The sequence below is a fragment of the Melampsora larici-populina genome, assembly GCF_000204055.1.
Source record: "Melampsora larici-populina 98AG31 unplaced genomic scaffold MELLAscaffold_1, whole genome shotgun sequence".
Lineage (NCBI taxonomy): Eukaryota > Fungi > Basidiomycota > Pucciniomycetes > Pucciniales > Melampsoraceae > Melampsora > Melampsora laricis-populina.
The window spans coordinates 1,960,032-1,977,148 of NW_006768765.1; the positions used below are offsets into that span (position 1 = coordinate 1,960,032).

A 17,117-nucleotide genomic window follows, 5' to 3' on the forward strand; every position below is an offset into this window, starting at 1 on the left:
TACTGACGAGGCCTATTCTCGTGAAGCGGGCAATAACGCAGTGATTATTGGAGGTGATAAATGTCATTTCAACTATAGGTGCCCGGCGTATGTCGTACGACAGGCACGACTCAGTCCTGAGGCGCTTCCAGTCCAAGCGCTGGTCATGCTCGCAACACTTGATGGAAACCTTGGGTACCGACCACTGAACATGTGAGCTATAGCATATTGCAAAGTCTTGGCAAATTTGAAGTACTTTCCTCAATTTTATAGACACTAGAAAGAGCACATAACCATAGTTTGATGTATGGTTGAACTCGATTAAGGCTTTGCGCAAGAAAGATGGCACGATTCTGGATTGCAAGATAAGATTTTTACCCCCTTTGATGGCATTCAACAGTGGAAGCCTCATCAACTCACCTATGGCTGTACTATGAGATTCATACAAAGATTAACAGTTTATATGTTGGATTTGACAACAAAATGATAATGTAAAAAAGCCAAAAAGAAACGTGCAGCAATGAGTTCTAACATTAAGCTTTACTCAAACTTCTTTTTCATCATGCCTTTGAATGATTTCGTATTTTTATTATTCCCAGCTCTAAAAAACAAAGAGAACAATGCGTTCGAATTAGGATTTTAATCATCTTTCAAGGAATGAATCTAAGATTTCACCTCTCAGAAAAAAAAGCTATCAAGTTCAAAGAATTGTGATTCGACTCACAATCCTAGACTTTCTAGAGCACGTTCTACATAGACTTCGCTTTGTGGCTCTACAGATTCGGATTCTTGAATACAACCTACTTTGATCATCGCTCCGTCTGGAATCACTTCTAAGCGACTGACGATCAACAAAATCACATTCGGTCAATGGATCCCATTCCAGCTGTTTTTTTGGGGAATCTGCCGATAAACAGGTTTGCCGCTGTCACTAGTCGTGTCTTTATATACTTTCGGTTGACCATGAGTAATCTTAATTGATTGAGCACTAGCCTGTAAATTGTAAGAGAAAGACGCTGATATCGATTGGAAGTGGACATATGAGTCAGATGATAAACAATCCATCGACTACTTGAGAAATCATCTTGCATGTCATGGTTCGACAAGTTATGCAATGGCATATCAAACCAGCCTTCATAGAAACTTCCCCGGCGGTAAAGGTGATTTCACCTACAGAAACCGGAAACCCATATGACTTGATTGAACAACGTGCGGGTGCTTGGTTTAGTCTCTAATGAATGGTTGATCTCGCCAAAAAGATGTTTCGACGTGATTTATAAGCCACTTTTGAGAAGAGCTCCAAAAATTCGTTGAAAACGAGCCTCCTAATGATATTTGAGATACCGATTTGATTGCTGTGCCTCTCGAGGCTCAACACAATCAGTACATCCTCAGGAAAGTAAATATCACGACATTTTTTACATACCGTGCCCATTGATCACAAGCATCGGTTCAACTCCCTTAAAGTTTCTTCAAACTCCTCTTCCTCTTCTTGTAAAACCTTCATATGTTTCTTTCCCTTTTATTACCTCATTCTTCATTCGGCCATCAACCTATATCACAATTCTTTCGTGATTGGATTCTTTCAGTCAGAAATGATGTGCTGGTTATATAAGATAAGTGTTGATCGATGAAGGAAAGTAGTTGTCAATCTGAGAAGTGGACCAGTTTGAGTTAGCCAATGCGAAGATGAGGATACGAGAACGTGCGGCATGAATTTGCTCTATGAGACTATCTTTGCAATTATTATAAAAGGCTCCATGGTCTTCCACTGAATTGCTCTCCACAACAATCCTGCAGATTTCTTAACAGTTTCATATAATATCTAAAAGTCTTGAGTTTTGATCTTGAAAAGGTGCGTAGCAGGGAGTGCTCAGTGTTTTTTCCTATATACAAGTGTATCATAACACGTCTTCAGAGGTCTTGAGCTCATTGCCATGCTCTTGATTATTTCCTTTTGCTGACTGGGTGAAGTCTTCAATTTATATTCAACGTAAAATGAACTCTATCAATGCTACAATCATTCTTGTCATGTGCTTAAGCTTACTAAAAGTGCTCATTGCCAAACCATTGATTGGTGGTGGAACTGGATGCACCACTTACAAGATAGTAAGGTAATGTGTCTCCATTTTCCTTTTCCCACGTCCTACTTTCCCTGTTCTCTTGGTTTTTTTTCTTGAATATTTGAGCCTTGTGATTCACAATTAGTCTGGTTTTAACTTCTCGTTCTCTTGAAAGTGCGAGAGGTACGGGTGAGAGTCAAGTCCGCCCCACAGGATATCGTGGGTTTATCAACGGAGTTCTAGCTGCTGTACCTGGTGGTGCAAACTACGAGGTCGTGTATCCGGCATCAGTAGACTACACGACAGGACCATTACAAGGTGCTGCTGATGCCAATCGATACTTGACGGCACAACAAAGCCAATGTCCTGAACAAGTTTACGTTTTGATTGGATATTCGGAAGGTGTAGGTCGGCTTTGAATGGTCTTTGGAATCGCATGGCATGTGTATCGCTTACTTTTTGACTCCACCCCCGTTCGCCTACTTGATGGTCAAAGGCCATGGTAGTAACTCAGACAATGAGGAACCTATCAATTTCTCCTAATTTGATTGTCGCGATTGTGCTGTACGGGAACCCTTACTTCACATCCGGTGCGCCTCAAAATATGTGTTCAGCGGTCAGTATCACCTCTACAGGCAATCATCAAAAGCCTTCCTACCTTCTTTCATCTTGAGAAGCTCTTGATCTAACTGATTGAAATCAATTAACAGAGAACGGGATCCGGCATTGCTTCTGTCCTTGGTATTCGAATGCCTACACAGTATTCTTCAATCACCTTTGATTGTTGCCTAACCGGTGACTCAATATGTCAAACTGTTGGCTCCATCATCCCTCACTTAGCTTACGCCGGATCGAGCAGCGAGAGGGCAGCTATAAATTTTGCCGTCGCTAGGCTTTAGATTACGCGCAAGTAAGGTGTGTAGAGCACTTGATCTTTTTTTGGAACCTCTTACTGATGCTGGATTTTTCAACTGGTGTACTCCCGTTGGATTGGATACTATCATTTACAAAGACTCCAGTTATTCTTTTGAGCAGAATTTCAACCAAGAGAGTCACATACAAAGTCATATTTTTCGGTCAAAGCACTCTTTTCAACTATCATCACAAATCTTTGCCTACTATCCAAGGTCTTTCATTCTTCCTATTGTAAAAATAGGATCCCACTATTTAACGCCCTCTTAGAAGATATCCGGCGCCCCCCGGGTTTTGACACATACCCGCGTGGCCCGTCGATACTTGACATTTCTCACGCCAAATACAGCATCCTCGGACCTCAGGGGCACCAAGAGGGCTCCCCAAGAGGGCACAATTTCCCAAATGCGCCCTTTTTTCCTTATTTGATGCCCTATCATTCTTTGATCGGGCATCAAAGATCATTCAAATAAAAGGAAAGGGCTCCCAAATTAATTTGCGCCCGGACCGGCCACGGACATCGGGTCCTCATTGCGTAGAGGATAACGTTGAGATAGGTAGGAGGCCTATCTCCAACGATTTTTTTCCCTTGTCCGCTTTCTTCCTCTTTGTCATCACATACCAACAACTCCCCATCCAACTCTAATCATCCAACTTTCACACACCCAACCAACCCCATTAACACCGCCGTACATTCAAATCAATCACAGTATCAATCACAGAACACACAATCCAAGTCTTCGAACAATTGAACAATACAGAGTCATGGCCCACCTAAACCCGCGTACCCCATTACCTTCCGATGCTGTACACATCAATCATGATGGTGCCCCAACAGCTCCGACTCACATGATTCACGTGACCTACACAGCTGCAGAAGCAGCTCAAGGTCAAATTCCGAGCGGATACATTCAACCGTTTTACCCACCTCCTGGCCTGCTGTACCCTTCTCGCCCTCAAGGTGGTCAACATCCACCTCCTGCCCCCTCGTACCCACCACAATCATACCCAACTTCAGCCCAACAACCTTCTGGTGGTGGTTCACATCCACCACCTGTTCCCGTATCATCACACCCTTATTTATCCGGATCTTCGTACCCAGGTTCTTACGTTTTCACAGATCATTCTGGATCTTCGTACCCTGGCTACCCATCTACTACATCTGCACCGTTTTCTGGTTCTTCGTACCAACCTCCATCTGGTTCTTCGCACGTTGCTCCATCGTATTGTCACCCCGGTCCTGGAATAGGCGCCCCACCCAGCATGTTTGCACATGCTGGAAACCCTTTCCAAACCGATTCTTTCTATCACCACCGTCCTGTTCACTTCGATCCTTCGGCTCATTTCCATAATCGCCCGTTTTCTCAACTGCCTCCTTCTGCGCACTCGTATTCTCAACCTACTCCGAATTTACATCTCCACTCCAAAATCAAAGAGAAAGACACGCAAGACACGCACTCGACAACTGGTACCGCTCCCTCTGCTTGCTCTAGTCAACCTGCTTCTACTCCGACAGGTACACCCATCATGGGTTTACCTGGTACTGCCAACATTGACGTTCCAATTCAATTGACCTCGGACAACAATGAACAAGACGCGATTCAAATTGTGTTAGACAACAATGAAAGAGATTCGGACTGGCCTCCTATTGGTACGTCATTTTACACGTACTTTACCTTCTTCGTTCTGAAGGCTGACAATTCATTTTGACATGTTTATCAACAGGCGCCACACCTGTTCGTTTGCTTGAAGGACCTAAAACCGGAAAACCATTTATCGAATTGGAAAATGGCATGATGTATCTTCACGCAGTGGCCCGACATCAAGGATACGCTGTCGCCATCAAGAGTCATAAAAAATTCAATCAACAGACCATTCGACTTTATCTCCGGTGCTCTCTTGGCCACAAAGTTCCCTTGGTTGCTCAGAAGCGTTCATCTTCATCCAAAAAGACAGGCTGTCTGTTCGAGGTGTCACTCAATTACCGAGCCAACACTGACCGATGGATTGTATGTCAAGACACCAAGAATCCTGAAAAACTCAATCACAATCACAAGCCTTTTGATCAACCTCACAATATGGCTATTTACCGGAGATTCAATTCAGGCACTTCTTCATCGATTGACGTGCTTTCATCAGCAGGCTGTCGCCCGTCGTTGATCAGATCTCTCATCAATGTTCAACCAGGATCTCAACCCTTGTTAAGGGATATTCACAACGTTCGATCTCGACAGAGGGAGAATTGGCTCAACGGTCGCAGTCCTATTCAAGGATTATTTGATCTCATCGTTGCTAGCCAGTGGGCCCACCGCACATTAACAGCATCCGATGGTACCCTTCTGAACCTCTTCTTTGCTAGTCCCTCTGGAATCCGGTTAGCTCGACGTTTCCCAACGATCCTCAGCTTAGATTGCACATATAAGACCAACCGTTTCAACCTCCCCCTATTACACATTGTCGGGACGACAAATACACATCGCTCTTTTACCGTCGCAATGTGTTTTTTGAACAACGAAAAACAGGATCAATACGAATGGGCCTTATCCCAACTTAAAGAAGTTTGTTTTCAAAATTCGCACGAATCCAACGACTTCAAGTCACCTGAGACTTTTGCAACAGATGCTGAACCTGCGCTCTACAACACTATTGCGCAGGTATTTCCCGAGTCAACGCACATTCTATGTGTATGGCACATCAACATCAACGTGGCGAAAAATTGCAAGAGCAAGTTTTCAGAACCAGAGTGGACTGAGTTCATGAAACTTTGGAATACATTTATCTCATCATCTACACAGGAGTCTTATGATACTAACCTTCAGGCTGTCAGCAAGGTTGCCCGAGCGCATGATGTTTATGGTTATTTGGAAAGTACTTGGCTAGGTCGTACGGAAAAGTTTGTCAACTTATTCACTTCAAAAACTCACCACTTCGGTAATTCTTCGACCTCACGTGTTGAAGGCAGCCATTTCCGAGCCAAACGATTCCTCGATGGTCGCAATAACGATTTCCTGACCTGCTTCAATGCCTTCAAACGGTTTGAGGACCATCAAACCAACGAAATCATGGTTTTGGTGGGGATTGAAAAGACCAAGACGCTTCAAGGCCTTCCAGATTTCTTCAAAGACTTAAACGGTGTTGTATCTCATTTTGCCCTCAAAAAGCTAAAACTTCAATACGACTTGTTGCCCAACTCCCTTCAACAACCATGCACCAACACTTTTCGAGGGGCCTGGGGGCTCCCTTGTTCACATGATCTAGCTGAAGCGCGAGAAAAAATGGATCATCTGTCGCCTGACTTGATACACGTCCAGTGGAAGCTACAAATGGACATTGCCCCCGATACTCACGAAGGACTTATCGCCGCGTCACGTGTCAAGTTTGATCAATTACTTCAGTTAAATGAACATTATCTTCGGAAGCTATATAACGAAATCATTCTGCTCGAGACTGGACAATATTCTATCATCCCAATCATGAACGCTGAGGTCAAAACGGATACTCGAGGTCGACCTCGAGCTTCTTTCGCCAAAGGTTCCAAAGCAAAACGCCTAGCCTCACCTGATGGGCGATGGAAATCGGACCTGGAGCTTGATGAGGCTGCGAAACGTCCTCGGGTCAGCAAATGCAGCCTTTGCTTGACTCCCGGTCACAATATTACAACCTGTCCTCTTCGAGCAAGTCAAACTTCGACAAATCGTGTTGGTTCAAGTTTAAAACGGGTTTCGAACAAGTCAATTACAAAAGAAGAAGCCTTGCTTGATGATTCCGAACCCGAAGCTGAGGAAGAAGCTTTACCCGAAGCTGAGGAAGAAGCTTTGCTCAATGATTTCTATGACATGGTTGAAGCGCAGGAGAGGGAGGATGTAGTGGGCGCTGATGACATCAGTGACTCGGATTCAGAAGGACTAGATGGTCAAGATCAAGATGCCCAAGATGAAGGACTCTGTGAATTCTGCGAGGATCCCCTCCCCAAAGCGCCTTCCAAAAAGCTTACCGATTTGAAGGCTCTTCTCTTGGCAATTCCAATCAGCGGGGGCAAGTCTTTGTTGGTGAGTTTTTGGTTTGGTTTTGCTCGCTCGTGCCTTACCTCATGCTCATGCAGGTTATTTTGCGCAGTGGACCCAAACCGCTGAGTATTGTGAATTACATCGGGCAGAATGTGAGACCATTCCACACGGAGTGAGCAAAGGATGGCCTACTATTATCGATTTTGATAATTTGCACAAGTAAGTACCATACATTAATCTTTGTATGATGTATGACGTACCTTTGACTAACTCTTATCCTTCATTTGCGCGACAGCCGTATCAAGGAGCATACACATCTATTGAGCAACATTATCAACCAAACTGAACCTTCGCCTTACTTGGATTACGCCATGAAAAAGAAACGTAATAGCAAGAGTATTGATACTCTGTCAAATATGCTTAACATTGAGGTTGAGCTCCCGGAATAGTGAGTACCCTACCCATGCTTGCTCCTTTGCTTATAGGACTAAATAGAGTCAATTTTTGCTTTGTCCCAATAGTTACGGATATCAAGGGTATGAAGTGTTTGTAAGAACCCTAGAGAACATCTTCATCAATGATCAAATGTCACCACATCATCTCGGTTTGCACCAAGCTGCACCTCTCACTCCCGATTCCTTAATTTGACAAGTCCTGATTCCCGAAGTGGCGATATGTTTGATTGCTGAAGATCTGAACTTGGACCGAAGGGATCCGCAAGTCAAGGAGACGTTGGAATCAAGCCGAAAGTATGGAGTTGCAGTTTTTCCAATGCCAGCTGAAATGTATGAGATGAATGGCACCTCGCTTAATCACAATCACCGGCTTACGAAGAAGCCCGCACCAGCTACCACCACCTCACTCGTTGCTAACACTTCTCAGCCAATTTCAGCTCGCGCATTAGAAAAGAGCACACTGGTTAAACCAGGCGAACGAAGAATATTGAAACAATTACCTCGTATAGTCATTCCACACATCAAGACTATCTACGATCCACCCCGTTTTGGCAACTGTGGTTTTTACGCAATAGCTAATGCCCTGCGATGTAATAAGGAAGATTCTTATGTATTGGTTCGTCGCCACTTACGCGAAGAACTGCTGGCTCATCGGGAGTCCCATGAACAACTAATCTCGACTGCACCCGGAATGAAGTCTCGGCGTGTGACGACTCGACGTGCTTCACCTGCCGCAGTGGAAATCGTTGAAGATCTTCTTCATCGACTTCAACCCCAAGAGGCTAGATGTGGTGAGGAGTTCTGGATGCGCATGCCTTACACAGGCTACGTCATTGCCAGTGTGTATGAATGCCCTGTCATTCTCTTAAATCCGAAAGAATCGAACTGTTACACCTTTTTCCCGTATCGTACTCCACCCAACAGGAATAATCCAATCCTTTTGGCCTTTGTGGATGGTGATCATTTTGCGAATTTGGGTGGTGGGGTTGGATCAATTCCATTACCGGGAATATACGGTGATATCCTCTCACCTACAATAACTGAGACCGAAATTCCTGATTGGATTAAAAAGTATTGAGTGCAGTTAGATATGTGGGTTTGTTAGTTGGTCTGTTTCTTTGTGTGACACGTGTTGTTTTCTCTTTTTGCTTTCTCTTTCTTGTGGTAGTGAGTCATGCTTTATGTAGACCGATGCTCTCGGTCATTCTTTTTCTTTTGTTGTGGCTGTCTCGCTTTCTCTCGTATGCCCCATATGGAATCTTGTTCTTGTCTCTCTTTGTAGTGGCTCCTATGCGCTCAACCTATGCCTGCTATGCTATGCTTTCAATATGATATAATAATTTTATGCCAATTACAGTCATCGGTCTTGTGACCAGAACTAGCTAGGTGCTAGGTGTGAGATTTGTACAAGCGAGACAAAGAGGAAGAACGACATGATAAAAACATCGAAAAAAGGTGTGAGAAATTATGGACGTGTATGTACCAGCCAGACGGAAAGGAAGAAGGTAATAAATTAAATAATGGGTGCCCCTTTTTGCCCCTTTTTTTTAGAAAGGGGCTCCTCATTTGTTTATAGCCCCGTGTCCGACCCGAAAGAGGGCGCCGGATACGGTTCCGAGGGCGCTAAATAGTGGGATCCGTAAAAATAACCCTCACTCTACTTGTTTCGACTTTACGTACAAATTCTGTACATTATCATATTGATTAACCACGAGCACTCTGGTAGTTCTTGTAAATTTCCGCTACAGTGAAATCTGAATGTATATCCCCCTACATCTTAGGGTTTTGTGAGACACCTTGAGGATTGAAGACTCAGACAAGCATCATGAATGAGCGAAGGCAAACACAGAGCTGTTTCATAAACAAAGCATTAGGAACCATTGCAATGATCTGTAGAGTCGATCTATCAGTCAAGACAGTGTGAGCCATCATCATCAAAGAAGTGTGCATAATGGCGTTGCAAATATCAAATTGAGCTAGAGATCGAGCTGATTGATTGAGTGAAGAAATGATGATGATTCCCAAACTCAACAAACCCCCACGCTGTTGCTCGTCGACATGAAAATTATCGATGGGACACCCTTGGAGTTGGGACCTGCATTGTAGTTTTGCTAATACTAAGGGCACCTGACTGAGGCAATTGTTGATTATTTTCAATAGATCAAGGATTTTGAAGCGATTGTAGACACACATATGGAAGCTTGGAAAGACAGACACTGCCAGGATTAAACACTGTCCTAATTGGGATAATGTGTTGCTTTTTTGGGATAATTAATTTTTGCCATATAAATGCTAAGCAATTAATGCAAAAGTGATCATTATTCCATCAGGGACAGTGTTTAATCCTGGCAGTGAGAGTACATCATTGAAGTTGATCTGTTCAATTGGGGGGGTCTATGACTTACTCCTTGATCACTTTATTGATGCAACACATTAAAAAACCGTTGTTGATGATGACATTGATTGGGAAGAGACCTCTGGAGAGTATTCAATGCAATTGAATCGCACAAGGATGTCTTCATGAAAAAAATACTGTGGTGATCTTATGTATGGTGAGAGTTGTATTGTATCTACTCACTTGCAGCCTACCATGTAAACTCACATAAAACCCAGGGGATGTTGGCACTGGGAACTTCATCAAAATGCCTTTACAGAATCCCTGGCACAAAAAGGCTAACAGAAATCTCATTCAATATATGTGACTGGTGCTTTACTGCAACAAACTCTTAGGGGATACATCAAAACAATGGAGCAAGCACTTTGCTTTCTACTTTACTTTGCCTGGATTACCTCCTCATGGCTCAAATGAGGAATATAACTGCCACTTCCTGACAACTTTGAACTCAGCCAGCTCTTTAGAGCTTGCTGACCTGTTGGTTGATTAACACAGTAAGTTTAACCATCTTAATTGCATCTGTCTGATCAATCCACACTCTGACCTAGTACACTTCTTGCAGTGAACTGGCCGCAATAGGATTTGTGGCCTCCAATCAACAGACACAACAGGAAGTCCCTTTGATGAAAGTTGTAGTCCACCAGCTAGGCAACTCACCAATGCACACCAAGGTGACTAATACAAAGACTTATTGATCTCATCTGAGATGTTTTTTAATTCTTTATTTTCATAAGTCATTTAAGATATCTCAGAGGATTTAAATATGAAAATTGATAAACAATGCCAACTTGAAACCATGCTGAAACTGGTTTTTGTCAGACCAGATTTGCCTGGAAGGTGTACAGACACTATACTGTCATACATTGCTTTACAAACCTCTGAAGGCTTCAGACCTCTTCAGACTCTTTCTGAAGCTAATTTCTGTTTTGCAATCCAAATTGTTTTGCAGATTTATCTGAAGCCCATATTGAGGCACATTAAATGAAAGCAATTATGAGCTTGTCCAGCCAGATGATTGTTGGAGTTCTCATGAGACACACCCATGAGATTTATTGTACAACCATCAATACTTTTCTTGAATTGCATTGAAGGCCAACTTGAAATCCACAGCAAGATTCAAAATGAAGGCAGATATAGGAAGACTTGAGCTAGATCCAAACAAGACAAAGTGCATGTTTGAGCTGGTCATCAAGTTCGACCACATACCAAATTACTTAAAGGTCCTTGTTTGTCTTTCTATATTTATTGAAAAGGAATCAGGTTGGCAATGGTGGCACAGGTTGTTGTGGTCTCTCAGAGAAGTGGCCCTGAGGCCTGAGTTTCATGTGATTGAGAGCGCAGAGAGTGCATGTGGGTGGCCCATACTAGGCGCTGGGAGCTCCACTGGAGTGCCCCCCTGCGTTCAGACAAGAGGAAGAAATAGCTGCAGGCCTGAAACTTAACCCTAGTCTGACTAGAGAGTGGTGGGCGGGAAAAAAACAAAAACAAAAACAAAAACAGAAATTGAGCTGATTGTTGAAATTTGTTTGGAGATAATTTGAAAAAATAGTAGATAAGATATTAAGAAACTGTATGAATATTTTGTTTGTATAAGGCTAAAATTTTGTTTATAAAAGGAAGATAGGAAAACTTGAACACAAAGTTTTTCTGGGACAAAACTTGAGAGACAATTAGTTTGTGAGACAATGTATGTCACCCATGAGGAGTATTCTGTGATACTCCCATGTGTCAGCCATCATTTATGCACATATTAGTTCAGAGTTGTTAACACAAGCAATGAATTCCAGGTCATTACCAACCGTGAAAGCGACAAGACCCTAGTCCCAAAATAGGGTATTGATTTACTCCAAGAAGTAACCTATTGATGTTGCATGTTTCAAGATCAAACCCTGATGACAGCATCCAGGGAAAACCCTGACAGTCTAGCTCAGAGCGAGTGACTTTTCTCTGATATATAAAACAAGGATTCTGTGCATCCAAACAAAGAGGACAACCTTATGATTATACCATACCACTTTTACCGCAGCTCATCCTTGAATTAGCATTTTATATTAAAATACTTTTTTGTTTATCTTTCATTTGAAAGAAGACTTATTTAGAATCCTTTATCGCATCTTCTTTCATATCAAAGACACCCTTTTTTTTCTCTGAGTCACTATCTCTTTATCAATTGATGGTTTCCTTACTATTTGAATTGATATTGTAGATAGTCTCTTGTTTTCCTTTTGATGATAAATTCATCGAACCAACGCTAAAGCGTCACCTAAGGAATAACCACAAATCCCTTTGTATTCACCTTAGAAGGTTACCGTTGTGATTGCACTTCGATAAGCTACTGGCAGTGGTAATCATATAGTTCCTTTCACTTACAAAGAATTCAAAAATAATCTCCCTCAAGTTTCAATACTTATTGTCTAAAACTTGATAGAATACGTTTTGTAAGGACTATCCAGCTCTGAAGTACCAGTCATCTGCCACGGCTTAGAGTATCAGGCTGACAATGTAGAGTAAGGAATGGAGCTAGGTTTGGCACGCATTGCCCATTGGGGTAGATGTTGCGGTGCCAATTTTATTGTGCCTCTTTTGTAAGTATGCTTGTCAACAACCTTTGCTTGTGACTGTCACCTTTCCCCAGATTCCACTCTGATGATACTACATACCATCCACGATTCTTTGGAATTTTTCAGAAATAATTTGAAGGCCTTAGAAGTAGTACCGGGCTGTACATCAGTATAGGAGGTGACCATATCTGTATATTTGTGGAAGGAATCTGGTGTAACAAAAACCTGCTTCACAATGTTTTCCAAGTCAGCATTGTTCATCAATTTCCTCAAAAATCTTCTCAACTCAAAGATATTTTGTTACTCTTTCATTGCTCTCTCTCTTTTTTGTCAATATATTCCTGATTTTCTATCTTCATTGAATGGTGTTTGTTTTCCTTGTTTTTCCTTCAAACCATTCTCATTTCATTCTATTTGTCTTAGCTCCCTGCTCATGACTTTTGTGATTGGATTATTCAATGTCAAGCTCAATCAAGACTTCAGATTTTGGTTGATTGTTTCAGGTGTCACACCATCTGTCACAGAGGACTGAGTGACATATCTGCCAAACCCACTGGGTCTTCACTGTTTTTCTTTAGGCTTCTCAATTTTTATCTTGTTGCACTCATTCCCCCAGAAAAATGTCTCAACATGTCTTTTTCCCCATGTCAACTAAGAAATCAATTGGGGCAACTCCCTTGAAAGTGCCATCAACTGAACATTCACACATCATTTCAGGATCCAATGCCAAAGCTTCCCAGAAATCTCTTGGATTAACCTCCAGATCATCAACTGTAGCCTGCTGCATGTTGCGTGAGGGACCCAATCCGTACATGTTAAAGAACCCAGTGACCGCAAGTAAGTGTAAGGCACCACCAGCTGTGCAGACTTCAAACAAGAAAGGTAAATCAAAACCCAAGCATGTCCCAGCACACCTAACTACTCCCCAGGCCTCACTTTCTTCATTGGATTACAATTGGATTGGGAGACTTGAGTCAGTTTGAGTCAGTATAGATTTTCTTCAATATAAGCAACCCTGTGCCAGCAATGCACCACACCACAGAAAGCGTGTTTTTTGGTGCATTGCTCCGCAACACGCGACAAAGCCCAGCGGCAGACGCTGTGTTGCGGTAAGTACCAAAACAACAAAACTTTAGCCTGAGTTGTGTGGCGCGCTGACCGCCACACAACGCAAAAGGTGCAACAGCGCCAAAAAACTGTCAAATTCCAAGTTTTTTTGGGCAGTAACACAACAAATGTTGTTGCGGCCCAAAAAAACTCGAAATTTGACACATCTTGTTGCGCAGCGGGTCAGGCCGCAACTTCAAAATGTATTTTACGGTGCGGTGCGGTCAGAAAAACCGCAACGCAAGCGCAGCGCAGCACACAACACTTGCGTTGCTGGCCCAGGATTGATATAAGCATTCTTTTCATTTCCATCAACAAGCTCTATTGTATTTACTTGCACCACAAATATGGTGGAAGAGATTACAAAAACAACACCACCCACATTCACAAAATCAACCCTAACAACCCCACCACCACCACCACCAACAACAACAACAACACCAACAACACCAACAACAACAACAACTGCTGTGGTTGTGATCTTGAGAATAATTGTCAAAATGACACAACTTGCCATCCCTCACAATTGGTTCCCCTACAGGGATGTAGATTACAGACTTTCAATCAATAGTCCAATGGTGCTGATCTTGACAACCATCACACAGCCATGGGCCAGAAATCATGCAGTGTGAGTGAGGTTTTATTTGTTTCTTGTCTCACATTAACTGACAGACATCTACCACCAAATTTCAGTCTATGGTATTTGTTTAACTTGGTCCACCAAATCAACAACACAAGACAACAATCCACAAGGATTTGACACATCAGATGGCCAAGGTTTGGGAAATCATGTCCAAGTCTACTGCTGTTGTGACAAGAAGAATCTGCAGAGCTACAAGCACAACTTTTGATTTATTATCAAGTGAAATAAAAACCAACTGACAAGGTCCTTCCTTCTCAGAACTTGATTTGCGAAATTGCCACAAAGAAAAACTTGTGAGGTTACCTGAAAGAATGCACTGCAGTCTTGTCGTGGTTCAATCACTCCCAAATTTGCACAAAGATATACAGCTGTTTCAAGAACTATTGGCACATTTTGAGGGAAGGTGTGTTGCCAATTTTTAACTGGGGTTTGATCTGAGGTCTAAAACTCAGTTTTTCACGATATCACAGGCCTAAACCTAAATTTGATTCCGTCAAATTTAACCTAATTGAACTCTTCATAGCCTGTCATGTGCTTTCATTCAAATCCTCCAAGCTTACACCATTGATTCAACCTAACTTACACTGACCTCAACCAGCCTTCACTCTGGCCACTTTGATTCTTTTTAGTCATTTAGGGTTCTGCTTTGCCTTCCAATGAAGGTACGTAAAGGTGAATTTAACAATCTTCTTTGCCAAACATTCCAATCACAGATATGATATTGATTGATTCTTTTGTCTGTTTGTATGAATTTGACAGTGTTATTTCTATCAAAGAATGAAAACAAACCAAGAAACAATTGATTCTTGAATGACAAAGATTTCTCGCTTTCATATCAAGAACAATTCATTAATCAGTGTTGTTTCTGTCAAGGAAAGAAAACAAACCAAGAAAAAATTGATTCTTGAATGCCAAGATTTCTCGCTTTTCTATCCAGCACAATTCCGCCAACCATCAATTCAGTATCTGATGCCAATGATATTTCTTTATTTTGTTTCCACAATTGCGAATTCATCATTGATTGTGTTTTTGTTCTTTTGGTAAGAATTCAACCACAGAAATTTTTCTATCAAAGAAGAAGGAAATACGCCAAAAATCAATTGATTCTCTGATGCCAAAGATTTCATTCATCATGTCTTATTCAATGTTTCATTTGGACCCCATTATGGCCACCAACCAATGTCAAATGGGGAGATGATCTCAAATGAGGTCATATGAGGTCCTTACGGAAACTGGGGATGGGTTTGGCCCTGCCCAAATGATATAAATAGTCATGATTTTGGCCTATCATTTCATTCTCCTCATTGACCTCAGCCAGTAAGATTGAAATCCAATCTTTTTTTTGTCATTATGTTATATTCTTTCTGACCAATTAGTACTTCCTGAATTACCAGTTTTGGAAGTTAAGAATGTTCTTGGAGCTTTGAGATACGGGATCTGATAATGAGCTTATAGCTGATAAGCACAATGTCGAACAACAGACGTGTGAAGATAAAGATCCTGACCTAAAGGCACAGTTAGATGTTAGTCTATTAGTTATCTTTTATCAATAACTGATCTTTTGGAAGTGATGAAAGAAGCAGTTTTCTCTTTCCCAAAAGATAATATTATATTCACCTGATAATGAGCTTATAGCTGATAAGCACAACGTCGAACAACAGACGTGTGAAGATAAAGATCCTGACCTACAACGTTGATCAATCTAATCAGAAACTCGTACAAATGTTAAGAATAAAAATGAAGTTGTTTAGTACCTAAAGGCACAGTTAGATGTTAGTCTATTAGTTATCTTTTATCGATAACTGATCTTTTGGAAGTGATGAAAGAAGCAGTTCTATATAAAGTTGAAATAGAGAAACAGAAGAGAAGAAAACATTAATATAACCATTATGAGATAACAAAATGTAAAGATTACTTACTTCTCTTTCCCAAAAGATAGGGAAAGAAAAGTAATTGATAAAACGAGCTACTACATATATGAGATTTCTTTATCTAAACCGTTGGGGTTATGATTATCTTGTGAGTAAATAATAAACCATCTACAATATGTCATTTGTTAATCTAATTTATCATTCCATTACCAAAACTCTTTACTTCTTGTCGATTGGATACTTCAACAGAAGTCACCTTATCAAATTCTATCAGCCTCTTCTTTTGAACCTTTCCATCTTGTCATTAGTATGTTTTTTCCCCTGGTGTATCTTTCTGATTGCTTATTCATTTCCATTTTGCCCTTTTTTTATTTCTTGATGATCAGCTTGAAAAAACCAAACCAAATTCACATTCCAACATGTCTAACCAACAAATCCAAAACATCAAAGCCTCAGATGTGCCCGCTGTCGAAGGGCACATGAATGCACGTAAGTATAAGTAAACTTCTCTGCATATACTCCCTTCAATTTCGTGAACTGATCTCACTTTTCTTTCAGTTTTTGAAATACCATCCAACAAAACAGGTGATGATGCTCCAGCCACCTGCATTCAACAAAATCTGTTGTATCAAGTCGGTATAGTCCCACATATCCAATCCAACCAACAAAACAAAATGATTGTCCCGGTGAAATTTAAAATTCATACTGAAAAGGAGGTCGAAGTTGAGGAGGGTACTTCAACAAAGGTAGCTAGCCGAGCTTGCAAAGGTCCAGAAGTATCCGCTGCATCTTTCAATTTGATAGATTCAAAGATGTTCAATGATGGTAACATCATTGAGCTTGTGAAGTGCCTCTTTTGGAAGTCCTTAAATGACTTCAGAGCGATGTGTGCTGACATATGTGAGGCGTACCAACCTGGTATGTGTCAGATGGTTCTCAACAGCAACATAGCCCCACGCTTGAGATGGATGGGCCAGGTTGGACAAGCAAAGGTTTTTCTCGTGGATTATAAAACTTGGCAAGCTTTCGTGGATCTACTTTCAAAAGCAACCAAACATAAGGGTGCGGTCACTATCTTTAGTGAAAGTGCAAAGAAGAAAGCGAGAAAAGTCGCTCAGGTGAGT

General features: G+C 41.6%; 1 protein-coding gene across 1 annotated transcript; it reads left to right on the forward strand.

Moving 5' to 3' along the window:
- Window positions 1-3,719: 3,719 nt before the first annotated feature.
- MELLADRAFT_86961 (uncharacterized protein) lies at window positions 3,720-4,651 on the forward strand (the record flags this gene model as incomplete). The annotated part of the gene is made up of 2 exons (XM_007403591.1): window positions 3,720-4,605; window positions 4,647-4,651. The coding sequence occupies 2 exons, from the start codon at window positions 3,720-3,722 to the stop codon at window positions 4,649-4,651; spliced, it is 891 nt and encodes a 296-aa protein (XP_007403653.1).
- Window positions 4,652-17,117: the final 12,466 nt, after the last annotated feature.